Below are 24,247 nucleotides of genomic sequence, written 5' to 3'. Positions count from 1 at the left end.
AAGTTTAACTCCTCCTCCGCGTCTTCAATTTTGACCTTTTTCCTCCATTCAATAATCGCTTGCCTAACCATATTTTACTAAATATGTTATGTTATTATTTGTAAAAGATTTATCACCATATTTTATATCTACTCACTGTATTTATTATATTTGTGAATTATATTCAAAAGTTTTTTTTACGACGTAAGGGTGTCCAAAATTAAATATCTAAAATTTTTATATAGTGGATTTTAATATCCGAATCCGAATTTTTGGTCCGATATTCTTTCTATAAGTTTCAATACTGTAGTTAATATTTTCATTAAAAAATAATTTAGATATTCAAAATATTTGATTTTTTTTTTCAAAATATCTGACATATTCGAAAAACCTGAAATGTTTAACTAATATTTATCATTTAATAAGTCTTGTAAAAACACTATCTAAAATCACTATACTAAGAAAAACCAAAGAGAAATAAAGATAAAACTGAATTATTATCATTCATTCTATTCAATATTACAATATATAGATAAACACAAGTGTAAACCCTAAAACCCATAAGTATTGGGTTGGGCCTAAAATGTCTGGTTTATAACACTCCCCCTCAGACATTTAAAATTATACACTATCAACATTATACTACTGGATAATGTTCTATTGATTCTTCAGGATCAATATTAACTGATACTGCATGATCAGTTATGTTATGTTGTCTTGTTAAAACCAAACTAAGAAAACCCAGTGGGACAAAACTTAGTTAAGGAAAAAGTGTACAAGGTGTATAGTACTCCTCCTCAATTTAACATGTATCTTTTAGTCTGTAGGATCCAATCTTTATTGAAAGCTTCTTTAGTTGATTTTTGGTGTAGTCTTCTTTGCTTTGACTGATTCAGGTTGCATTGTCTTCAAATCATATAATTGGTCTTCTTTTGAACTGACTTCAGTCTGCATCCATCTTGAACATGTTGAAGCTGTTAATTTACCTAAAGTAAAATCGTATTTAGAGAGCTTTGTGGGGGTCTTATAGATATCCTTCATCATCATAACCTTATAGTTGGGACTCCATATATTTCATAGAATAATATCATATCTTGAATCCCATATCTATGATGCGCTTTGTGATTATGGCTCATTAAAAACCTTGCTAGGAAAAACCCAGTGGGACAAAACCATAGCTAAGGGAAAAAGAGTGAATCGCGCATTTTACATAATTAACAACATGCTTCAGGATGATGCTAATTGGTACTTCGGGGACTTATATGATAAGCTGATACTACTTGATCAGTTATGTTGCCTCGTTAAAAACCTTACTAAGAAAACCCAATGGGAAAAACTTAGTGAAGGGAAAAAGAGTGCAACATATTAGATTAAAACTTTATCTTGCTAATACATTTAACTAGAATGTAATATTAGACGTTCTCATGTTTGCAAGAAACATCAATGTCCGATCACAATTAAGTATGGTACTTCTAGACCAAATACTTCTTCATCCTCTTCTTGGGGATTGCAAGAATAGTTTTCTATGTTAATCGATGGGCCAATCATTAGTGCACTTAATTGACAAGCTCTATCCACGTTTAGTTTCATCAACATCTTTTTGATGTAGTTTGATTTATGAGCAAATATTAATCATATACTCGAACTATAGATTGAGAATAACTACGTTGCGTTAAGGTCTTTCAAAATTTTATCTCTAGTTCTACAGCTCCACTCGATGATGTTTACATTATTACTGTAAACTGCGATTATATAAACTTTAAGAGAGACATTTTAATAAATAAATGTGGCTCACTTTATCAAACCTATATCCCTTGGTTTCATAGTATTAACTGAGTCAATAGTACCACATACGACCAATTTTCTCGAAACTGTATAAAACTCTCTGAGATTTATAACACACACATGGGATAGTTGTATTATAATGCTTCGAGCATTTTTTATTCTATTCCTTCAGGGATTTTCATATATGTCATTTCAATTGTCACATATAAGTATGCGGTAATGAAAACAAAGTTTTATCTGAAGTTATTCTGAGATTGTGAGGCCACTTAAACGTTTAAAGATTATCGCATCCACTACAGGGATATACGTTTCCTCATAATCAACTGCAGGGATTTAGGAAAAAATCTTTCACGTTAAAAGTCATGCCTTTTATCACAAAATCTCATTCTTTACGTTTCTTTTTATTTTAAGACACCCATTTATAACCTACTGGTTTGACGTCTATGGGTGTTCGAAGTGCAGGTTCGAAAACATTTAGTTTGTCGAGCGAAATTTATTTAACCATTAAGTCATCTAGCCATTTTGGCTATTTCTGTGCATACGCTCTTACACAGTTTTCTGTACGTAATCTTTTTCATTGATTACATTTGTTGCTATAGCATATCGAAATATATTATTTTACATGTGTTTCATTATGGTTCCATATTGTACTCATTTTGTACATAATTCATGGAGATCTCATATTTGTTTCATTCTAGAACTCTATTATCCTCTTCTGGGGCTTCATTAATATCTTCCAGGATTTTGTTAATCTATTCGAGGATTTTATCAGCAACCTCTCTTGAGGTTTTTATATGCAACCTCTTCTAGGATTACACCAACATCGTTACTCTGCTCTCTTCGTATTTGTGGGTTTTATATATTGGAACCGAGTTTACTTCCCACTTTTTCTAATATGGCACTTTGATTACTTGAATTCAAGCAGCAGAGTTAAGTGCTGGTATATGTGAATTTGTCACTCTGTCTGTGTTTGTGAATGCATATCGTATTTCATTTGCTGTTATTTACAAATTCACGCTCTTTTGGACTTCTATATTGACCACTTCAAGGGTCTATATTCAATAATGATGATGCATTCCATAATTTCTTGTGTTACCAGTCTTTCATTATCTTGTCTCCCCCTAAGACTGGGATTTAACTTTGGGTTTCCGGCCATAAAGATTATGTAAATTAGAAACTAGAAACAAAAAGTGAAGAAGATGAATACAAATCTAATACATCCAGAATTACCATGTGAAATAAATCTTGAATAAGATATGCATCCCAATAATAAAACTATACTGATCTTTTAATTAAAAAAAATAAAAATAAAAGAAGTTTCTTGATTTTGGAATAAGAGGCTTTGATGAAACCGCCAGAGGAACCGTTAAGAATTCTTGCATATGTGGATTTAATTTTGACCTAGTCTTACATGATAGATTTTAATTTATTGGGAAATTAATAATTAATTTTGATTGCTTCATTAATTAATTTTTTTAAGTTTTAATCTATGTTGAGGCTATAATTAATTCTGATTGCCCTATTACTATTGCATGTTGCTGTAACATTTTGATATAGGCTTAACAAATTAATTAAATTTTGTTTATACAAATAATAAAGTACGAATGAAACCTAGAGTCATATTTAGTATTATAATTTAGTAGTTCTTAGAGAACGATAAATATCAAGTCTATCTATATCTATATCTATACTATTATAAAAAGGAAAAGTGATGTACATACATGTAATTTTACATGGCGTCCATCATTTTATGCAATATGTACAATAACTGAATGCTTGTTTTGTAAGGATAAAATTATAATTATAAAGAATATAAAAGTTTAAGACGGGGTATAATAGTAAATTCTAGCTACACCCCATACTCACAACCCCAAATCCATTACTTCTTTGCCCTCAAAGAAACTTAATAGTCGTCCCTCACAATCAAACGGAAGAGGAGTTAGGAATTCCAAAGTTCGTCCTCTTGCCATCCATTTGCATATTCAGAGAAGACAGAAAGAACCAGAGAAGACAGAGAGAGCAGTGCCGTTTCTAAATCACAACCTTCATCGAGTCGATCCTTTTCTTGATGGAAGGAGGAATTTATTCACTCCGGCATCATAGTTGTCGCGCCAACTGTCACAGGGTTCGGATATTGCGGCAGAGAATCACTGCATCAGATGCCCTAGCAGGCGATTTGGTCAGGTGAATTTGATTATTGTTAGATCGTATCAAATTTTTTGTGGTTTGCTGATCAAGTATGTGGATAGATTAGAATCATTTCTCACAATATACTCCACAATAAAATGTGTTATAATTAGGGATTTTGCTAATATTCTATCATAATCAGGGATTTTGCAAAACTTTATTAATGGTTAAAGTTTGTGTTTAAAACCCAATTTTTAGAATTAGGTTTCGTGTTAAAGTATATATATATATATTTTTTTTGTTGAGTTAGTAGGATAGATTGTGTTTATGATCAGGGATTTTGCAAATATTTTTTAAAATGTTGTTCATTTATGTGTAATATGTAATTAGGGATTTTGTAAACTTCATTAATGGCCAAAGTTTGAATCTTTATTTTCATTTATTATATATCCTGAAGTTGTGCTTAAAACCCAAATTTAGAATTTGGTTTCTTGGTAAAATACAAAAATCTTTGATGAAATAGTTGCATAGAATGTGTTATAATTAGGTGTTTTGCAAATATTCTTTATAATACTGTTGTATTTATATTTTTTATATGATCTGATGTTGTTATGGAGTACCCTTTTAGTTATGTTTCTATTTGATAATGTGTAGATTGTTCTTCATGTTGGGAGATATATTGTGACCATGATGAGCACTGGAGTGATCTTGTTGATTGGATTCAGTCTGTCAGGTAAGCAAATGATCAAAACTTTTAGTTGCTAAAGATTCTATTTTTAACCAATATTAACTAATTAGCCCCCAAAAGGTTGACTGAAGGTGGAGATGGTCAAATGAATGATTTGGTATAGTTGGGTTGGTGGTATTATCATTGGAATCATGATTGGTTCAAACATGGTTTTAGACGAAGTTAGCCGAGCCGATCCTCGAAATGTTGTAATTCCCGGAAAGTACCCGTCTTTCATTATGTTCTAAACCATAAAATTTTAGTTTATAATACAAGAATGATAGTTGGTTTGAGATCAAGTGTCATGTTAATTGATTGGAAATGTTCAAATCTGATTATTTGATCATAGCAAAGTGTTTATCGCAACTTCATAATTGTTTTTTGCAGTACTAGAGGGCTTGGTAAAGCTCTTGCTCGTGAATTCCTACTTTCTGTAGATCGGGTGGTTATTGCTTCAGGAAGGTAATTTTTCTTTTTCAAATGAGTAAATTATCATTTCCATCCCTGAAGTTTGGCCACTTTGCGACTTTCATCCAAAGGTTTGTTTTTTGCATCTGGGTCCTCGTCGTTTCAAAATCATACCATTTTCATCTATGAGGTTTGGCAATTTATTGCGACTTTCGACCCTCGAGGTTTGGCCCTCAGGGATGAAAATGACAAGATTTTGAAACCACGAGGACCCATATGCGAAAAATCGCAAAAGTGGCCAAACCTTAGGGATGAAAATGATATAAAATTGATGAAACTTGTTTCTGTTTTGACTGTTGTCTACATAAGCTAATTGGTATTTATATTTCCTTACATGTTTTTTTCTCAGCGAAAAATCTGTCGAAAACCACTTTCTTTATCATCATACCAGCAACTAAACGCCAAAAAAACATAATGGCACCTGAGATCAAGTTAACCCCTAGATGGGCCGTCCACGAGCATTTGTTTGTCAGACCCATAACGAAGTAATGGGCTTTAGTCTTCACTTTGCCATGCTTCCTTGTATAAACCCCAGCACTAGGCCTTGATACCGAGATCAACTTGAACTCCATAGCCCAAATAGACGAGACTGGGCCCGGGATTTACAAACATCAGCCAGGTTTGGGCTTCATCAACATCAGCCAAACGCAGGCTGTGGGTCATCAACAGATACTGCAACAATTTTGACCCGGCAACCTGCTCATTTGAAAGCCACGTCCCATATAAAGCGGATACATACCAATCTTTAACGGCTGGTAGGCAGCCCCGAACATTCCGAACGGGGGTCTTGAACAGCAGCAGCCTCATTGTTTGAAATATAACTGCAGCAGTCTTTCGATCCTTCCCCTTATGAATCATGATCATAATATTCAGCCTGGACCATATCAAATTAACCAAGTGATGTAACCAGGTCTCAACTCTCTTAGCACAATTAAGAACCAGCAACATCACGGTGTATTCCTCAATTGATCGTTTGATGACTTCTATTCCAAGATGCTGTTTGAGATGAAAATACCACCAAAACCACCTGCCCCAACCCTTAATCCCCGGATACCCAAATAACACAAACATGTACAAAATAAGATTATAGTGTCAACACTCTTCTGTGCCGTTTTTTAACTGTACCATCTAACTACTGTTTAATAAGATTATAGAAACCATTTCAAGAACAATAGTCAAGCGTTTTTTTAACGAAAACAATCTAGCGGTTCTAATCATCTTATACGTTGGGTGTCTTTTAATCATCTTGTTGACTCAGTGCTGGCAACTGCTATGTAACTATGGATCATTTCAAATAGTAGCAGCATACTTTTGTATATCCACCCTTTACTCCCACTAACAACATACATTTTTTCATTTGTCGAAACAAAAAGGATGGCACCTTAACAAAAAAGATGGGCAAAGCATCTGACACACTAGACCCTCACCTAGCGGGTGACCAAGGTTGAAGACAGGTTACTGCTGGGATCCATGGTACCCAGGCTAACACCTATTTCCGAGCTGATGACAGAACATTGGCAACTTCACGCTGTGATTTATCATTTTTAGATACTTAAAATATGACTTTATTTTATGTTTTTTATGATCATTTACACGTTCTGGTTATGTGCAGGATCGACCTTCAACTAAGGTTCATGTTCTTCCTTAGGTTGGTGATCTATCGAGGAGCTTCAATATATGGATTGCCTGAATGAAAAAAGTTGAGTACTTGTTTAGCCTCCACATATATTATCCCTAAAATAACTGTTACTGGTAAAAAAGGCCATGTTTTTGTCTTACCTACGGTTATATCATGGATCTCCCTGTACCACGTTTCTTCCGGTAATAATATATATTCTGAAAAAATATCTCTAAGTTTTAATCTCTCTTTGTTTATGCAGTCTAACCAACCTCATACATTGGTTGTTGTTACTCCGGATCCTCCTATCCGTAACCGTAAAGGCCAAACCTTGTACCCACATATTGTGATAGGATACTATCTCTATTTCCTACCATGCTTTTTTTTTTATTCTCTCAAACTCCCACTTCATGATTTATCTTTTATTTTGTTGCAGTATGAAACTGCTTATGTGGTGGACAGCACTTTGATGATGAATGACATCATACAAACAAAATGATTATAGCAATTCGGGTGAACATTAACTAACTCATCTTTAAGTTATCATTTATTTATTGTCTTCATTTTAAATCTATAGAGATAACTGTTTGGAATCTTCTCTTTGATAATGTGATATTGATCACCAGTAATATCTACATGTACAATCTTGGAATAAATAATACCTTTTTCTTTCTAATCAAAATACAGATCATCTTAGCAATTTGATAAGGATCGCAGTTCTCTCTATTTTATAACTTGTATCCGATGCTGGTAAAGATCATCATTTTACATTTTGGGGTGTTCGTTTTTAGAACATGATATGTAGTCTTCTAATGATTTACGTATCCATAATGTAGTTAGTCTCCTATCTCTTATATTGTTGTTTTTCTTATCTTACTTCTTTGGTTTATACTCAATTGTTTGTGAATTGATGTATCAATTGCCTTAGCAAATTGGTCTTGTAAATAAATTACATGAAATCCACCATTATGCGTCAAACAACATAACTTCCCGTGGCAACGCGCGGACATTCCCACTAGTTTGGTTAACATACTAAATGTTTTGGAAGAGCATCGGCATCATACCCGTTGATATCAAACTTTATAACCAATAAGGCCTCATATTTTAGTATATCCTCAGGAGAGTTACTAAGGCTCAAGTCTATTTGGATAAACACTCATCACATTGGAATGATGACAAAGAAAGAGGATATTGAATTTCTCGAAATTGCATATGACAATATGGCTTGAAGACCGTATTCAAAATTCAATGGTTTTTCAAACTAATATATTACACAAAATAAATCACATGAAGTCAGATATGGTGAGTAACCAGAAGTTACTAGTCCAATACAGTTTCACCATATGAAATGACGAAATAAATCATCATAATAGCATAATGATGAAAAGATTAATTAAAAGTACACCCTCAATCACGTGTAGTGGGTTTTCTCGGAAAATCTATCTTTATGCCCTTCTAAGACCATGTGTAGTGGTAGAACCTTATAATGCCTACATCATGGGGCATTATACGACACGTGGCGTCCTAGTCAGCAAGGGGGCATTATAGCAAAAGTGGTGTAGTGGGGCATTATGCCATAACCCCCATTCAATCATTAAAAAAAAAAAAAAGGAAATCAAAAGTGGCGTACACAATCATATGCAAAAGTTGGAGTGTCAGCCCACTTGGTCCCTTTCTATTGGTCCATCAAAGTTGGAGTGTCAGCCCATGCAAAAGTTTGGGCGTTTTCTTCAAAACGCCGGAACCCTTTTTTTTCAAAATTTTTGCAAAATAACGCCCCATGTAATGGTAGTGGGGGCGTTTTAGGGCGTTATTTTTCAATTTTTTTTAAAAATCACGCCCCACTACACATGGTCTAAGATAAACTCCTACATGAATCCATTTATTCATGAATATAATCCAATGGGATATATGAATTCATTCCATGATTTCTGGCACCCTAGGATTCTTGAACGCGTGCTTTGCAGTGGTGACGGTTTTCGTCATTGGTGGAGAAAACACAACAGGCTGTTCAAGGATCTACATGTTAATTTTTTAATGTATTTTTATCATCTTGTACGAATAGATAGATGAAGACGTGAAAAATGTTTGATTCGATATGTTTAGAGAAGAAGTAATGGAAATGGTTAGAGCAATGTCCTAATAACGTGAGAAAAAACCCAAGAGAAATAAAGATAAAACTGAATTATTATCATTCATTCTATTCAACATTACAATATATAGATAAACACAAGTGTAAACCCTAAAACCCATAAGTATTGGGTTGGGCCTAAAATGTCTGGTTTATAACATTACAAATCTGAATTCGAAAAATTCAAACATCCGATTTTCGGCTGTTTCGGGAAATTCAGGTTCGGATTCAGATTTTTTTTGCATACCGCTAGTACATTGTTTCATTCGTAGAATGACTTCAGTTTTATTTTGGTAACACCTTCTTGTTTACCACAACTTTTTTTTTTTTTTCTATTTACTCCTTCCTTATCTTGCCATTACATGATGATCAAACCATAAGATATAGTTTCACTTTTCACTCGAGTGAAAAGTATCATATCATATCATTGTTATATTATTACAAAAATTGACATATATATATATAGTAAGGTTAACATACAAAAAATCTTATCATACATCACGTAGGAGACAATGGTAACCGTTGGATCAGGGGTATAATCACGCATGGGACCACATGGGACCACATAATCACGCATGGGACCACATAATCACGCATGGGACTATAATCACGCACGTTCTATGATAATAACGCACGTTATATTTTTTGTCATGTATGTTAATGTAGGTTAAGCCCTGAAGTACATTATACTTTCTCTCTCTCTCTCTCTCTCTCTCTCTATATATATATATATATATATATATATATATATATATATATATATATATATATATATATATATATATATATATATATATATATATATAGGGGGCTGCTAGAATGAGAACCACCCCGAGTTGTAAGAACCGCGAGAACTACACCCCACGGAGCGCCGTTCGCCATGATTTTTTTTTTTACAAGTAGATGTGTGTATTATAAACACAGTCGTAAAAAATCATGGCGAACGGCGCTCCGTGGGGTGTAGTTTTTTACACCACAAGTTTGGTGTTTTTTAATTTTTTTCTTTTTTCTTTTTTTTTTCACCAAACTTGTGGTGTAAAAAACTACACCCCACGGAGCGCCGTTTGCCATGATTTTTTACGGCTGTGTTTATAATATACACATCTACTTGTAAAAAAAAATCATGGCGAACGGCGCTCCGTGGGGTGTAGTTCTCGCGGTTCTTACAACTCGAGGTGGTTCTCATTCTAGCGGCTCCCTATATATATATACTCAATTTCTACTTTCCACTTAAACCGAATCAAACCAAGCCAAACCAAGTAAAATCGAACCGAACTAAACCAAACACTTAAAGTATAATTCCTTAGGATTTTTTCAATTCTTACCCTAACATGCACCCAAAAAAAAAAAACATTTAAGGCCCTATGTGTTTGGCGTGCCAAATGTTGCACATGTCACGTGACTTGCACACTCTCTCATCTCCTCTCTCCTCACGCATGGTTTGAAGTTTCGACTGTGTAAATTCATCTCTCTCGTTCCCCTTTTCTACAATCTCAGCTCAAAACCTACACAAAAATTTCACCAAATCCAATCGAAATCGATACAATCGGAACCATAAAATCGAATCATGTCTATCAGATTCAAATTCAGAAGCTCCGTCAACTTCGATACAATCGAAATCGACGGTGGTAAACCCTACATATCGGTGCGAGAACTCAGATCTAAAATTCTAAGCCAAAATAAGCTAAAAGGCGTATGTCACAAAGATTTCGATCTCGTATTCTTCGATAATCTCACCGGTCAAGGTTAATTTCAATAATTTCTAATTGTATTCGGTTATTATATGCTTTGTGTTTACAATTGAATGAACTTTAAGTTGTATTTTGTAATCTTTTCATGCTTACAAGGTGTTTGTGTTTATGTGTCAATGAATCTGATTTGTTTTTTGATTGTTATTGTTGTTGTGTGTTATTAGAGTATGATGATGAAGAGTTCAGGATACCTAGCGGCTCCAGTGTGATCATAAAGCGGGTTCCAGCAGAGCCTGTGCCTTCAGCTATGTAAGTGTTATTTGATTTTAATTGAATAGGATATGTTTTATGAGTTATTTTAATGTATCTGTTAGGTTTATGAAATATGATATATTGATGAGTTATTGCATAAGGATTTTTTTTAAAATATTTGGTGTGTTAGGAGTGGTTTTTGTGATGCTTTTAGTTAATTATGGAAAGCTGTGGGATTGTCACCGTATTTAACTAGTCTTAGCGGACAACATAGATAGCTTCCCGTCTTGCAGTGTAGAAGGATGGTGGATACATTTGATAGAAGGATGGCAACTACTATTATGTACACTGCGCAGTCTTTTAGTTACACGCACATGCATGCTATTGTAATATATGTATGACTGAAGGATTTCATGTCAGTTCTCATGTACACATTACGCTCCAATCACCCTGAAGAACGTAAATAACACTAATGAATTCTGTGGTCATATAGTGTTTTTTATTAATTATATACACATTTTGCACTGTAGACGGAGGTAATAAATGTTTTTTTCAAGCACTGCATTGCAATTAACAGTATTTTACAGAGTTTTCTTTTCTATAAATGGAACGTTACAAGTAGTTTATGGTATCAAGATGTGTGGAATAGGTTATTTAAGGAAGAAATAGATGGATGATCTCTAGGTTGCCCGTTCAGTTAATGTAGGTTGTGTTCTTACCCCTGTCCATCCTCATTTCCTATTGATATACGTATACTCCATATATTATTCTGTTAGAATATCTTTTAAACGTAGAATAAGAGAGTAATAGGTTAATAGACCAGACACACCTATCAGTTAGTATAATAACATTAAGGTGCTCTTTTAAACTCTTAAGATTTTAGCAATTTTCCATCTTTTAGTCGAATTGTTTACTTTTATAGGGCTTTTATTTCAGAGGGGCCAACAGCTTTTATTTTCCAGCAATGTTGAATAACTTATAGTTCATCTATCTTTGGTTCTGGCCTTGAACTGGGCATTTGATATTTTGTTTTGTCCAGGTTAATACATCATAAGCTTGAAGCGAGTGAGCTTAGTGAGGATGTTCCAAAAGGTGAATAACATTTAAAGCTACTACCCCACTAATCATTATTTTTCTGATGGGTGGTTCTACAGTTCTAACTATTTCGAATTGCAGCTATGGATCACAATAAACCAGAAGAAATAGTTATAGAGAAGAATCTCACAACCGAAGACCGTGAACACATAAAATTGGAAAAGTAAATTTTGTGTCTGATGATCTTTTTAGCTTCTCATAGTTGATTTTTCCATGCTATCTAAACCTTTTGGTTGTTTCTTTTCCATATTTTGACCTGACATATAGAGTGGCTAGTGCGAAGGGCATTGATTTGCAAAAAGTTGACTTACCATCGGAACTAAGATGTCCGATTTGCATCACATATTTCAAGGAGGCTGTTATGATACCCTGTTGTCAGCACAGCTTTTGTAAAAAATGTAAGCCCTTAAGTTTGATGTTAATAACTAATAAGCGAAGTCCACTCTCTTTCTCTCTCTGTATATATATTCACACTGACATGTATGTGCATACATATTTGACATTTATTTTTGTGTGTGCGCAGGCATCTGTGAAGTACTTCCACAGACGGCTAGGTGCCCTAAATGTTCTTCTACCAAGTACAGGGTTGAGCACTTGCTACCGAACTTATCCCTTAGGCATGCCATTGAGCATTTTCTTGAATCTCAGATTCTTGACGCTGCTCCCGAAACCAATCTGCAGAAATATGTCCCAGGTGAGACCTTTTGATTAGGGTGTGCACGGTTTGGTTTTGTTTGGTTTTATGGTAAAACCGTAACCGAAATGTTTGGTTTTCGGCTATTGAAATCTGTTCGGTTTCGGTTTTAGCAACGGTTGGGTTCGGTTTTTCCGTTTTTGTAACAAAATTACATAGGATTCAAAAATAGAAAGTATAATCCATGATCCAAGAATCTTTCTTAGACGTTTACATTTAAGGTATTATATTTAACCTTTTTAATTAATATTGTTCACATAAATCTAACCTTCTACTCTACTTTTATGTTTCTCCAAAGTTTTTATTAATACATGTTTCTTTATAATACTTTGAAATTCATTTAATTCATATGTTAAATTTTGTTATTTCTTGTAGGCAATGGATAAATCATTTCAAAGATAGATAAATGTGTTAATGTTTTTATTATAAATACTTAACATTCAAGAATAAAACTAATAATTCCTAAATCAATATATAACAAACATTAAAAAATGATTTTTTAGATGATTCGGTTCAGTTCGGATTTTTTTCGGTTTTCAAAAAATGTAAAAGCGTAACCAAACCGTAAATTTTGGTTTGTTTGTTTTTTTTCGGTTTTTTGTGCAGTTCGGTTTTTTTTGGTTCGGTTAAATCGGTTTTTTTTTTTTGGTTTTCTGCTCACCTCTACTTTTGATATATTCTAGCCAAAGTAGATCACAGATTGATTTAGTTTCCTTATTATTTGATCCGTTGTTTCAGATGGAGAATCTGGTATTCAGGGGAAAGAGGTTTCCACTGTCACTAAAAGGAAACTGGACATGATTTATTCTACATCCGCAATGGATAAAGGATCGAATCAGAATATGGCAGATTCTGTTTATGAATCGCTAAATAGGAAAAACGTTTTCTTGGAGGGTACAAGATTTGATACTGGTAAATCATGTGCAATTGACCTCCTGAACTCTAGTCGTTTACTTAAAGATAGTAATGGAGGTAGAGATAACGATTTGACACGTTCTGTGGATTCTCAAGGTGAAAACCAGCCTGTTATGCCTCAAGTTTGCATGCCTGATGAAGGTACTTTTCGTTCCTCAATCCTTGTATGCCTGCAATTTCAAAACAATGACTTATTAGCATACTTTTGGTATCAAAATATCGTATAAATATAATATGTTACAGTTTGATCCGGTGACCGTCTTTTCAATTTACAACCAACACAATTTTAATTCTTTTTTTAAGTTTCCAAAAGTAACCTACATGACTCAGGAGTCAGACGTGTAATCTTATCTTTCCACATAGAGAATTATATTGTTTTAAATTCATTTGCTATCTATTATCAAATTTGATATATCTTTGGTTGCTTTTCCCATCCAGCTGACTCCACCAGCAGGAAAAAGGGACCGTGGGTTAATTCCGGAGGTAAAAATCCGCTCAAGGATATCACTACCTCACACTGTGTACTGTTTTTTAATCTCAAACCTGTTTTTAATTTTTTTTTTTAAATTTTCAGGTGGAGATCGAAGTTATGCAGTGGATAATCGAAACAAGAAGGTATATTCTTTCATATATTTAACAGGTGGAGAAATCCACATTCCTAAAAACTACTCGTTTATCTGATGTGAACACCTTATTTTGTTGAGATCAGGCGGTCCGTACTTGTTTCATGTGTGACTCTCCAGGCCATTTTATAAGAGACTGCCCTATGGCTTCTGCTCAATGCCCAATGTTTAACACAGGTAAAAGTTATGCTTTCTGATAAATTCTTTAGATCATTTTGTGATCAATTTGTGTGAATTTCAGGAGATCATATGTTTCAAGGAGGCATGCCTGGTTATGCAATGCCTTACTGGAACCCCGCTGCCTTCCATCACGTCAATCCTTACATGAATATGTATGGAAACCCGGGGATGGTGCCGTTTAATGCAGCCACTATGGTCCCCTCCACACCTTACGGGGTTCCACCTTATGCCCCATCTACTTATGGCAGCTTACCTGTTCCTAGGTGACGTTATTATATGCAATTTCTGTTTCTTGTATTATTATTTTCAATATTGAAGTATCTAAATCTGCACTATGAACAATCTTGCAGTGGAATTACAAGGATGGGAGGCCTGGCACCGAGAGCGGAACAACCCCTTAGACATTGGGAGAATTTTGAGCATGAAAACAGTGATAACCGTGTAAAATATTCCCATGAAAAGAGGTATATTCTTTTAAGAGAAATGCCATTTTCGTCCCTGAGGTTTGGCCAGTTTTGCAAGTTTTGTCTAAAGGTTTGTTTTTCCACATCTTGATCCAAAAGGTTTGAAATCTTGCTATTTTCATCCGGCATGTTAACTCCATCCATTTTCTCTGTTAAGCCTGGCTGGGGTATTTCCGCCTTTTTTGTCAACTTAAAGGGCAATTCGGTCTTTTCCAGGGGTATTCGGTTGTTTCACATAAAGGGAAGAAGCCCGAATTGCCCTGTAAGTTAGCAAAAAAGACGAAAAAACCCCTGACTTAACAGAGAAAAATGGATGGAGTTAACGAGCCAGATGAAAATAGCAAGATTTCAAACCTTTTAGATGCGGAAAAACAAACCTTTGGACGAAAGTCGCAAAACTGGCCAAACCTCAGGGACAAAAATGGCATTTTACTCTTTTATAATGATGTAATAGTGTTATTCGGGTCAAATAAGAGATTTTTTTAGACTAATAAGGGTTCTTTTCTGCTAGACAACGGTCTTCTGATTATGAAGATAACGGCCTCCATAACCGCCATGACTACTATGAGCCAGAAAGATCGTCTAAACATAAATCTCATAGAGATAGGGGAAAGGCTCTGAGTACATCAGAGGATAGCCATGAGCGGCGGCTGCAAAAGAACCATCAAAGTTTGAGATCTGGTCACACAAGATACGAAAAACGGTCTCACGGATCGTATCATAGTCATACAGATAGATCCACTTCGGGAGTAGAGGACGTGCATAGCGGCGACTATAGGTATGACGAAGGGAGGCATAAAAAGTATCATGAAAGTTCTAGAAGGCGTCATACCAGCAGCAGGGAACAGTCAGACAGTGATTCTAGTTGTAGCCGTCATCAAACAAAAGAAGGGAAACTTGCTAAAAGGAGACGGATGGATGATAGGGACAAAAAGAAGCCCGTTGATGATGAGTTGTATGATCATCACAAAAGGAGGTAAAGAAGGCGGTAGAACAACAAACTGGTAAATATGTTTTGTATCAACTTGGTTTTGGTAAGTAGTTATTATAGTCTATAATCTTATATTATAGTTTATACAACTATATAAACGGTTAGTTGTGTCGACCAATATAACTATCTAGACAGAGGAGGCACATTTAGCTTTAATCTTGTTTTGTTTTGGTTTGCTTTTCTTTGTTGGTACAGATAGTGATGTCAGCTGTTGGATATTAAAGTCATCACTGGCTTTTTTTAACTTTTTGTTAACTAATGCTCTTGATGTCTTCACCAAAAAAAAAAAAAAAAAAAAACTTTAATGACAGATTGAAGTTGATCCAAGTAATCTTCGTATTCTTGACTATGAAGTGCGGATGAGCAAATTCTTTCATATGGGATACTTATACTTGCTGGTCAAACATTCTGAAGACTTATTGAAATCCCGAATGAGGTATGTTTTAACTTAAACGTCTTAATACTTTCTTTCCTATCGTCATAATCCTTGTTTCAAACATGAGTCAACCAGTTTTTTAATCCTCAAATTTTGAATTAGCTTTTATATCAAGAACAGAAAAGGGCATCAGATTGTAGTCTTTAACCATTGTGAACAGTTAAACTGGCTACTTGTGGCAAGTAGGGGTCAAGTCGAATCCGACACAAAACCGTGTCAAACACATGATCCGAACATTACATGTATTCACGGGTTGACGAACATGATTCGTTTAACTTGATTTTTTCATTTTTGTTTTGCATTCTCTAATATTATGAATTTACAACCAAATATACACATGTGTGTAAAGAAATTAAGTTTAAACTAAAACATGACACTCATTTTCTGTTAACTTTTAAATTTGGTATATAATAGCCAACGTGTTTAAGATATGATGTAAGACACGTTTTTTAAGTAATAAAACGCAAACTTGCTAGGTTGATCTGAACAGATTTGTTTAGCAAAGCTTGCTCACATGTTTGTCGGACTTATTTAAACTAAACCCAAACCCGTGAATTGTGCATTATGCCTCGTGTTTGACTTTCACGCCCCTACTAGTAAGCTACAAAATCCTGATTTTTTCTTCTTTATTTTCTAAACAATGCATGGTCCTTTTTGTGGATGTCAAATGAAAACCATATCTTTTTGTGAAGCTGCAGACTCACCTTTTGTTTTCGTTTCTAAATGGTCAAATTATTATTATTTTATTAATTATTAATTAATTATAATTTTATTTTTTTTATTAGTATTAAAATACAACTCAAGTGCTACACGAAAGTTTTTAGTTTTTACACTTTCTCCCACCTTTTTGGTTTTCACACTTTCATCACAAAAAAAAAGTTGCCTTTTGATTGCAATGAGTTGGTTCAAGTTTTTTTTTCTTTTTTTCACTCTTTAATTTAAAAAATGGAATGCGCAATCGTTTTTTTTTTTGAACGTTTTGGTGTAGAATTTTTTTAGAACATAGCCGTATCGTAACCATGTTTTAAAAGTGTTCTAATTAGGTCATTCGTATCGTTTTTGTCCCAATTAAATAACTTAACATTCAAATCGAGTCATGTCCTTTTTTCCATGTGTCAAGAAAAAAATGGAGCATAAGATGCTTGGGTCGGATTATTTTTATATATGAAATTATATTTATTAAAATTAAAAACACTTTAATTACATTAAAAATAAAAAAAAACAAGTTAAAATCCATGTCATCACTAGACGTTAGCATCAAATAAAAGGGACAAAATAATCAAAAATCCACATAAACCATGGTTACCTATGAAATGGATGAAAACTCCTCATTAATGAAAAATGAATGTTGAGTGAGACTATGGGGTATGGGGCGGGGGTTGGGTACAAACGCCCACGTCACCACCCCGGGTGGGCTTGGGTTTGGGTGTGGCCCCTTGGGTGGGGGTTTCAGCCCGGCGTTGGGCGGGGCTACCCACATGACATGGCGGAACCTCATTGGCCAAGAACACTACCCCTTTGAAATTGGTTTTTTTCCACGCCTCACCATACCCCTTTGAAATTGGCTTTTGGTCTTGGGTGCCCCACGCCCCACCATACCCCTTTGAAATTGGCTTTTGGTATTGGGTGCCCCAGAGTCCACGTGTCGCACCATGCCCTCAACCCACGCCCCACCATACCCCACGGTCTGACCTGATTGGAACACTTTTGAAACTTGAGCGACCTAATTTGAACACTTTTAAAACTTGGTTACTATTCTACAAAAGTTACCACTTCAAAATCGGGTATTTTATTTGGTATCGTAGGCTATAGCTAGTGACATTACCGTTGCGGTACCGTGACGAACCCAATGCTTATGAGCGAGCAACATCGTTGTTAGTACGTTATCGGTGTTCGCTTATATGTTTTTCAACAAAACAAACTAATAACAATCAAACTCCTGTCGACGCTGTCGTGGGGAAAAAATGACAGTTTTTATTAAATAGAATGAAGATATGCAACGTTGATGGAAACATTTCATTGAGTCATTAGTTTGCATTAAAACTTTCAAGATGAAAAGATGGTTTATTACTATCATATAGAGTTGGTGACACATATGGTCCCTTTGGTTTGCAAATATTGCAAGAAACTTGCTCGTGCTTTCAATTGATGTTAATATTTTTTAAGTGGAGTCTATGTAAAATGTATAATTTGCCCTTGTTTAAAAAATAATAGTAAATAAAATAAAGTATTATATATTAAATAACTATTATAATTTACAATAGATGGCCCCACCAATCTACTCATCTTCTTCACCCAACCCAACCCTATCTTCATTTTCCACCATGTTACCACCACCGTGGATTCCTTTCAAATCAAAACCTCAGCTTGGAAAGTTTGTGGAGATGGGAATCCACACCGTCACCACTTGACCCCACCTTTGGGCATCGCCACCACCACCGTCACGAACCAGCATCGCTCCATCACCATCCTCACGCCATCATTGATAAATAAACCATGATTTTGTGCATCCAAGCTCGATGACTCGTGCTCAATTGATGGTGAAGCTGAAGACGTGTTGACTTGTGATTGGGTAAACTTTGATGTCCATAGTTGGTGGTTCGATTGTAACCATCATCTGACCAGTTCTTGAACAACCTATAAAGTTGCTAGTCACTCCTGAACCCGATATTATATGCATAGATGAGGGCGTTATGTTGGAAGTGAGTTTAGGGCAAAGTCCATAAAGTCGGGTTTTTGGATACGATTGATGTTGGTTTCGCATGAGTAGTCTCGGATATGAATTTTGCTGTTGTTGACCGACTTGGTTGTTAATTTGTTCCTAAATTTACCTTGAAAGCTTTAACCATGCAAAAACGTCCGCGGAGTTGGCTTGTGACTTGTGAGTTATTTAGGAGCTCGAATGCTCAAGATATTGAACGGGTTGCTAAAATTATAACTATAGTTTCATCGCGTCTCCACTTTCGACGTTTTGCATACTAGCCGGCTAGTGTCGCTTGATACCACTATAGGCGGTCTTTGATGATCGCAGGACGCAATGATGGTGGGGGCGGGTGTAGTCAACAAAGGTGGTAGTTGTTGGTAAAGATTAGAGGGGCTCACCTAGTTAATATAAATAACTTAGATTTGTTTTTTAATTGTTGCCTTCGAGTAGGGGTAAATTAGAAATTTTATAATAATCACTTAACAGAGAAATTTAACGGCCATTCGTGGTTAGGACCATCAATATTATGAGAATTTAACCATAGGGACCAGCCATTATCTATTATAGATTGTTAATTGTCTATTTAAAAAAAGTTAAACAAACAAATAATCAATGTTTTATTTCTTTCTTTTTCTGGTTCATTGGAATACCTATACAATCTCAAACCCTATAATTTAAGAAACAGTTCAAAGTTTTCATCAATTTTTTTAACTCCATCCGATTTTCCTAAAATCTGGATTAAATAGTGATTCTGTATATATATATGTAGGGAATTACTATTCACACCTTATATCCATTCCATATAATATTTTTTTTGAGTTCGAAGACAGAAAATATTATAGAAAAAGTATAAAGCAATATTATTTAATTGAATATATATAGATATAGAGATGAGTAAATGGTACCAGGTACTGGTACCAGTACCGAATTTACCGAACGGGGTATATTTTCGGTACCGATTCGGTATCGACTTTTGACATTTTCGGTACAGATTTGGTACCGACTTTTGACATTTTCGGTACCGGTCTGATACGGTACCGGTATTTACCAGTTTTTACACTAAAATACTGGTACCGTACTGGTACCGAACCGTACCGTACCGGGTATATTCGGTACCGGTACCCACTTTTGGCGATTTTCGGTACCGGTCCCTATATAGATACGAAGAATCATATGTTGGGGTTTTTAAAAGATAAATAAATTAAGGACAAATGTGCTTTTTGTTAAATTATATGGATAAAGATAAGAATTTCAATGTGAAACCCTTGCACGGATCTTTAAGTCGCATGGTTCTCCAAAGGAGAATTGACTGATTTATTTCGGTTTGAATGGCTTGATTCAAGGGTTTATATAAACCGCCTTTTTAAAAACTTCTATGCGATTCAAAATTTATGACTTGTGTGTTTAAACGTACTCTCTATGTGCTAAACATAACTTGCATGTGAGATGGAATTTTTTTAGACTATTCGGCCCACCATGCTTTCTCACGCGTGGAGCTTGAGCTGGTCACGTGTCATACTCATACACCATTACCATCGCTCCCTTTTCTCACGCCCCATGTGATATGTGTGAGATAGAGGGGTTAACCCTTCTTCTCGAGTGTGAAACCATTACCGTCACTATGTGATTCAGTGTGATACTTGACGTGGTGTTGAAGTCCACACGTGAAAAGTGATGCGCGCCTAATAGCCTTAATGAGTTAATGGCGTAATATTTAGGGTTATTGGATTTTATCACTCTCAACTATTGGCTATTGGTCGCTGCCACCCCCAACTATCACTTTGACGTCCGTCACCCCTAACTTAACACTTAGTATGTTCTGTCACCACGATGTTAACTGATCACTAACTTTTGATCCTTTTATTATACTTTTGGGGGTGTTATAGGGATCTTAGGATACCCCCAAAAGTATAGTAACATGATCAAAAGTTAGTGATTAGTTAACGACATGGTGACAGAACATACTAAGTGTTAAGTTGGGGGTGACGGGCGTCAAAGTGATAGTTGAGGGTGGCAGCGGTCAATAGCCAATAGTTTTGGGTGACAAAATCCAATAACCCTAATATTTATTATTTAAAAGTTTAATTTGACACATTAGCGTAACAGTTAAATAGTTTAACATTTCAAATTAATACTAGTATACTAATATTTTTTAATCAACACAATCTAACGTTTAGATATTATATAATAATAGAGTAAGGATTCCATACAAATATACTTAACGTACAAAACATACGAATGGCTTGGAAAAGCCATAAAGGGTAGTGGCATTTTCGTAATTATTTTATTAGTAGAGTAATTATCAAATTACTCTACAAATGCACTAGGTTAGAACCATGTGTATTACACGAGTTAAATAAATGTAATTTCATATGCCAAATAATAAAAAGATATATCTTTAAAAATCTCCTTTATTAGACGGGTTGAATAAATGTAATTTTATATACCAAATAATATAATAATATATATTTAAAAATCTCGTTTATTACATGGGTTGAATAAATATAATTTTATATATTAAATAATTAAAAAGTTATATTTTTAAGAACACCGTGTATTGTACGGCTTGAGTAAATTTAATTTTATATATTAAATACTGAAAAAGTTACATTTTTAAGAACCTCATGTGTTACACGGGTTGAGCACATGTAATTTTATATACCAAGCAATGAAAAAGTTATATCTTTATAAACCCTATGTATTATATGGATTGAATAAATCTAATTTTATATAGTACATAATAAAAAATCATATTTTTAAAAACCCCGTTTATTACACGAGTTACATAAATGTAATTTTGTATAGTAAAAAATAAAAATGTTATATCTTTAAAAAACCTCCTTTATTACACGGGTTGAATGAATCTAATAAAAATTTATATCTTTAAAAAAAAAACTAACGGATATACTCGATATACGATGGATGGGGTGATGGTTCTTATAAATGTCACATAAACATAGTAATTACCGTATTTGAGTTGAGAGTTGCATACGAAAATAAAAGTATAGAACCAATAAACCTTGATTAATATTTTTGTTTACCCTTTATAAGCATTTTTCAAATAGGTTTTACCCTTAACTACTTTAGTTTAATAAAATAAATAAATCATTTATATTTAATCTGATAAATTTTTTAAAATATTATATTATCTCCTATACGAATTGTTTAAATTTATATTAAATTTAATTTTATAATTATCTTTTAATTGATATTAATTATCTATAAAAAATAGATGGCTTCAATGATTGACATGTGTCCTCCCATTGGTTTCTTTTATTATATAGTACTAGCAGTAAGACTCGTGTGCAAACACGGGTGGTTTCTTAGAAAACCATGCATAACACATATTAATAAAACATATAGATACATGTATAGATATTGTACCAAAATGTGTTATCTATTATAGCTAAAAGACAACTATAAGTACATATAAAAGATGTCTAACAAACTTAATAAAAGATGTCTAACAAACTTAATAAAATTCATCAGTTATATATGATTATTTCATTCTCTTATTAAAAAAAGAGAGTATCCACCCATTGACAATGTAAACTGTTATAAACATAAGTACATATAAAAGATGTCTAACAAACTTAATAAAATTCGAATATAACTTAAGTTTTAACAAACATTAACTAAGAACATACGATCACCTGCCTAAACAACACACATCAAACCTCACTCAAGAATTTATTACGCAGCAACATGTCCTTTGCTATATGTTGTGTTCTGGTTAAGTATGCTACTGGAGCCAATGTAACAGCTGCTGCTCCAACAATCTCCTTATACAACAGATGATACGAAAACCCTTCTTTATTACTAATTTTTATTTCTCATCAATATCTCCCTGATTTGTACTTTGAATTGTAGTTCAAAGTCCAGGGAGAACATGTCTTCTTCATCATCCCTTTCAAGTTGAAGGTCCAACAAATCTTGGAGATCGTATGCATTCAGATTATATGCACTATCCATTTTAATCTCTTCAACACTACCATCTGATCTGATCAAAGTCAATACTTGGGTTTTTAAGCATGACTTCCACTTTACTATTTTTGGATCACTTGGTTTTCTTGGGCAAAGAATCATTGAAGATGAGTTTGGTGATTGTGGTCTGCTAACTAAATTTGCAATTGGTTCAGACAAATCAGATGATGAGAGAAGGTTTTTCGGAGTATCGATTTTTAGAGACAGAGCAGCAGTTGTAGGATAGACTGGGTTTTGAAGAATATTTGAATCTTCAGCTCTAATTTCTTCCAATCTATACTCTGTATAAAAGAAGAAAATCTCGCTGACATGCGAAAAGCTGACTTTCGATTTAACGAAAATCGAACAATGCCTCTCTCCCATCAAAGAAGGTAGCACATGCAACTTTTCACGATGTTGTAACAATGATACTGCAACATCGATGTTGAAAGGTTGATGTGTGAAGGGAAGCTTCATTGAAACGACGATGTTGGAACAATGATACTGGAACGATAACATGTAAACAGAAGTTCAAACACATGATATTTGAACAATGATATGTAAACAGAATCAACAAACATTCGAACAAAGAAGTATAATCGGAGATTAGCCGGCTGAATCACGAGAAATATGCATTTGAGAGAGAGAGAAAGAGAGATACGCTCGCAGATATGAGCTAGAGAGATAGAGTTGAAATTTGAATGTGGAGCCAGATTCATATTTCTTATTTATAGGATTCGAATATATGGTTTGAATTTTAAATTTTGAATCTGGAGCCCGAATTTTGAATTTGGATAGAGGTTTACTTTGGGAACAGAGGTTTGATTGTAAGGTGAAGGGCAGAGGTTTCAATAGAATTTTAAATGATTTTATATATTAGGCTTTATGATGCAGTAATGACATAAGAAAAACATTGTTGGACAGCCTCTCTAGCTGACACATCAGCTGTTCTTATGTCATTGACATTTCTCCTTTTATAGAAAGTATAGATAGATATAGATATAGATTAAACAACATAAAATTCAAAATTACTTTACTAATTCATGAAGATAACATAACAGACACAATTACTATACAAGTTCATAAAATAACATACAATTCAAAATTACTCTACAAATGCATCATAATTGCTCTATAAGCTGATTATTAATACAATACTACAAGATATTATTTAAAATTACTCTACAAGTATATCAAACAACTAGTCACTCAAAATTACTCTAAAAGTGCATAATAATTGCTCTACTAGTTTATCATTAATACAATACTACAAGATATTATTTAAAATTACTGTAAAAGTGTATCAAACAACTAGTCATTCAAAATTACTTTACAAGTATATCATAATTACTCTACTAGTTAATCAAAATAACATAACATGCACAATTACTTTACAAGTTCATC

The 24,247-nt window shown here is 34.2% G+C and overlaps 1 protein-coding gene and 1 long non-coding RNA gene across 4 annotated transcripts; both read left to right on the top strand.

Moving 5' to 3' along the window:
- Positions 1-3,632: 3,632 nt before the first annotated feature.
- LOC110940128 lies at positions 3,633-7,575 on the top strand. 2 transcript variants are annotated; one of them, XR_002592857.2, is made up of 6 exons: positions 3,634-3,948; positions 4,546-4,624; positions 4,700-4,841; positions 5,006-5,080; positions 6,460-7,217; positions 7,392-7,575. It is a non-coding gene; the product is annotated as an uncharacterized LOC110940128 (long non-coding RNA). The 2 variants fall into 2 exon arrangements; XR_002592854.2 differs by lacking the exon at positions 4,700-4,841 and having other exon boundaries at positions 3,633-3,948.
- Positions 7,576-10,219: 2,644 nt separating this feature from the next.
- Positions 10,220-16,039, top strand: LOC110940129 (E3 ubiquitin ligase PARAQUAT TOLERANCE 3). 2 transcript variants are annotated; one of them, XM_022181687.2, is made up of 14 exons: positions 10,220-10,580; positions 10,751-10,835; positions 11,818-11,870; positions 11,955-12,036; positions 12,141-12,271; positions 12,397-12,567; positions 13,306-13,479; positions 13,579-13,623; positions 13,921-13,965; positions 14,057-14,097; positions 14,192-14,282; positions 14,347-14,548; positions 14,636-14,749; positions 15,261-16,039. In XM_022181687.2, the coding sequence occupies exons 1-14, from the start codon at positions 10,403-10,405 to the stop codon at positions 15,727-15,729; spliced, it is 1,881 nt and encodes a 626-aa protein (XP_022037379.1). In that variant the 5' UTR covers positions 10,220-10,402; the 3' UTR covers positions 15,730-16,039. The 2 variants fall into 2 exon arrangements, with proteins under 2 accessions (XP_022037379.1, XP_022037378.1); XM_022181686.2 differs by having other exon boundaries at positions 10,224-10,580; positions 13,306-13,623; positions 15,261-15,995.
- The last annotated feature ends 8,208 nt before the right edge of the window (positions 16,040-24,247 follow it).

Source organism: Helianthus annuus, chromosome 5, assembly GCF_002127325.2.
Source record: "Helianthus annuus cultivar XRQ/B chromosome 5, HanXRQr2.0-SUNRISE, whole genome shotgun sequence".
NCBI classification, from domain to species: Eukaryota; Viridiplantae; Streptophyta; class Magnoliopsida; order Asterales; family Asteraceae; genus Helianthus; species Helianthus annuus.
The sequence above is the reverse complement of the archived record's forward strand: the minus strand, read 5'-3'. Positions and strand labels throughout refer to the sequence as shown.

Excerpts from the sequence above, each read along its gene's own strand:
- LOC110940129 (XM_022181686.2), top strand. The coding sequence starts at position 10,403 with ATGTCTATCAGATTCAAATTCAGAAGCTCCGTCAACTTCGATACAATC. Across the intron at positions 11,871-11,954 it reads TAGTGAGGATGTTCCAAAAG|CTATGGATCACAATAAACCA; the intron begins GTGAATAACATT and ends TTCGAATTGCAG. Across the intron at positions 14,549-14,635 it reads GGCAGCTTACCTGTTCCTAG|TGGAATTACAAGGATGGGAG; the intron begins GTGACGTTATTA and ends ACAATCTTGCAG.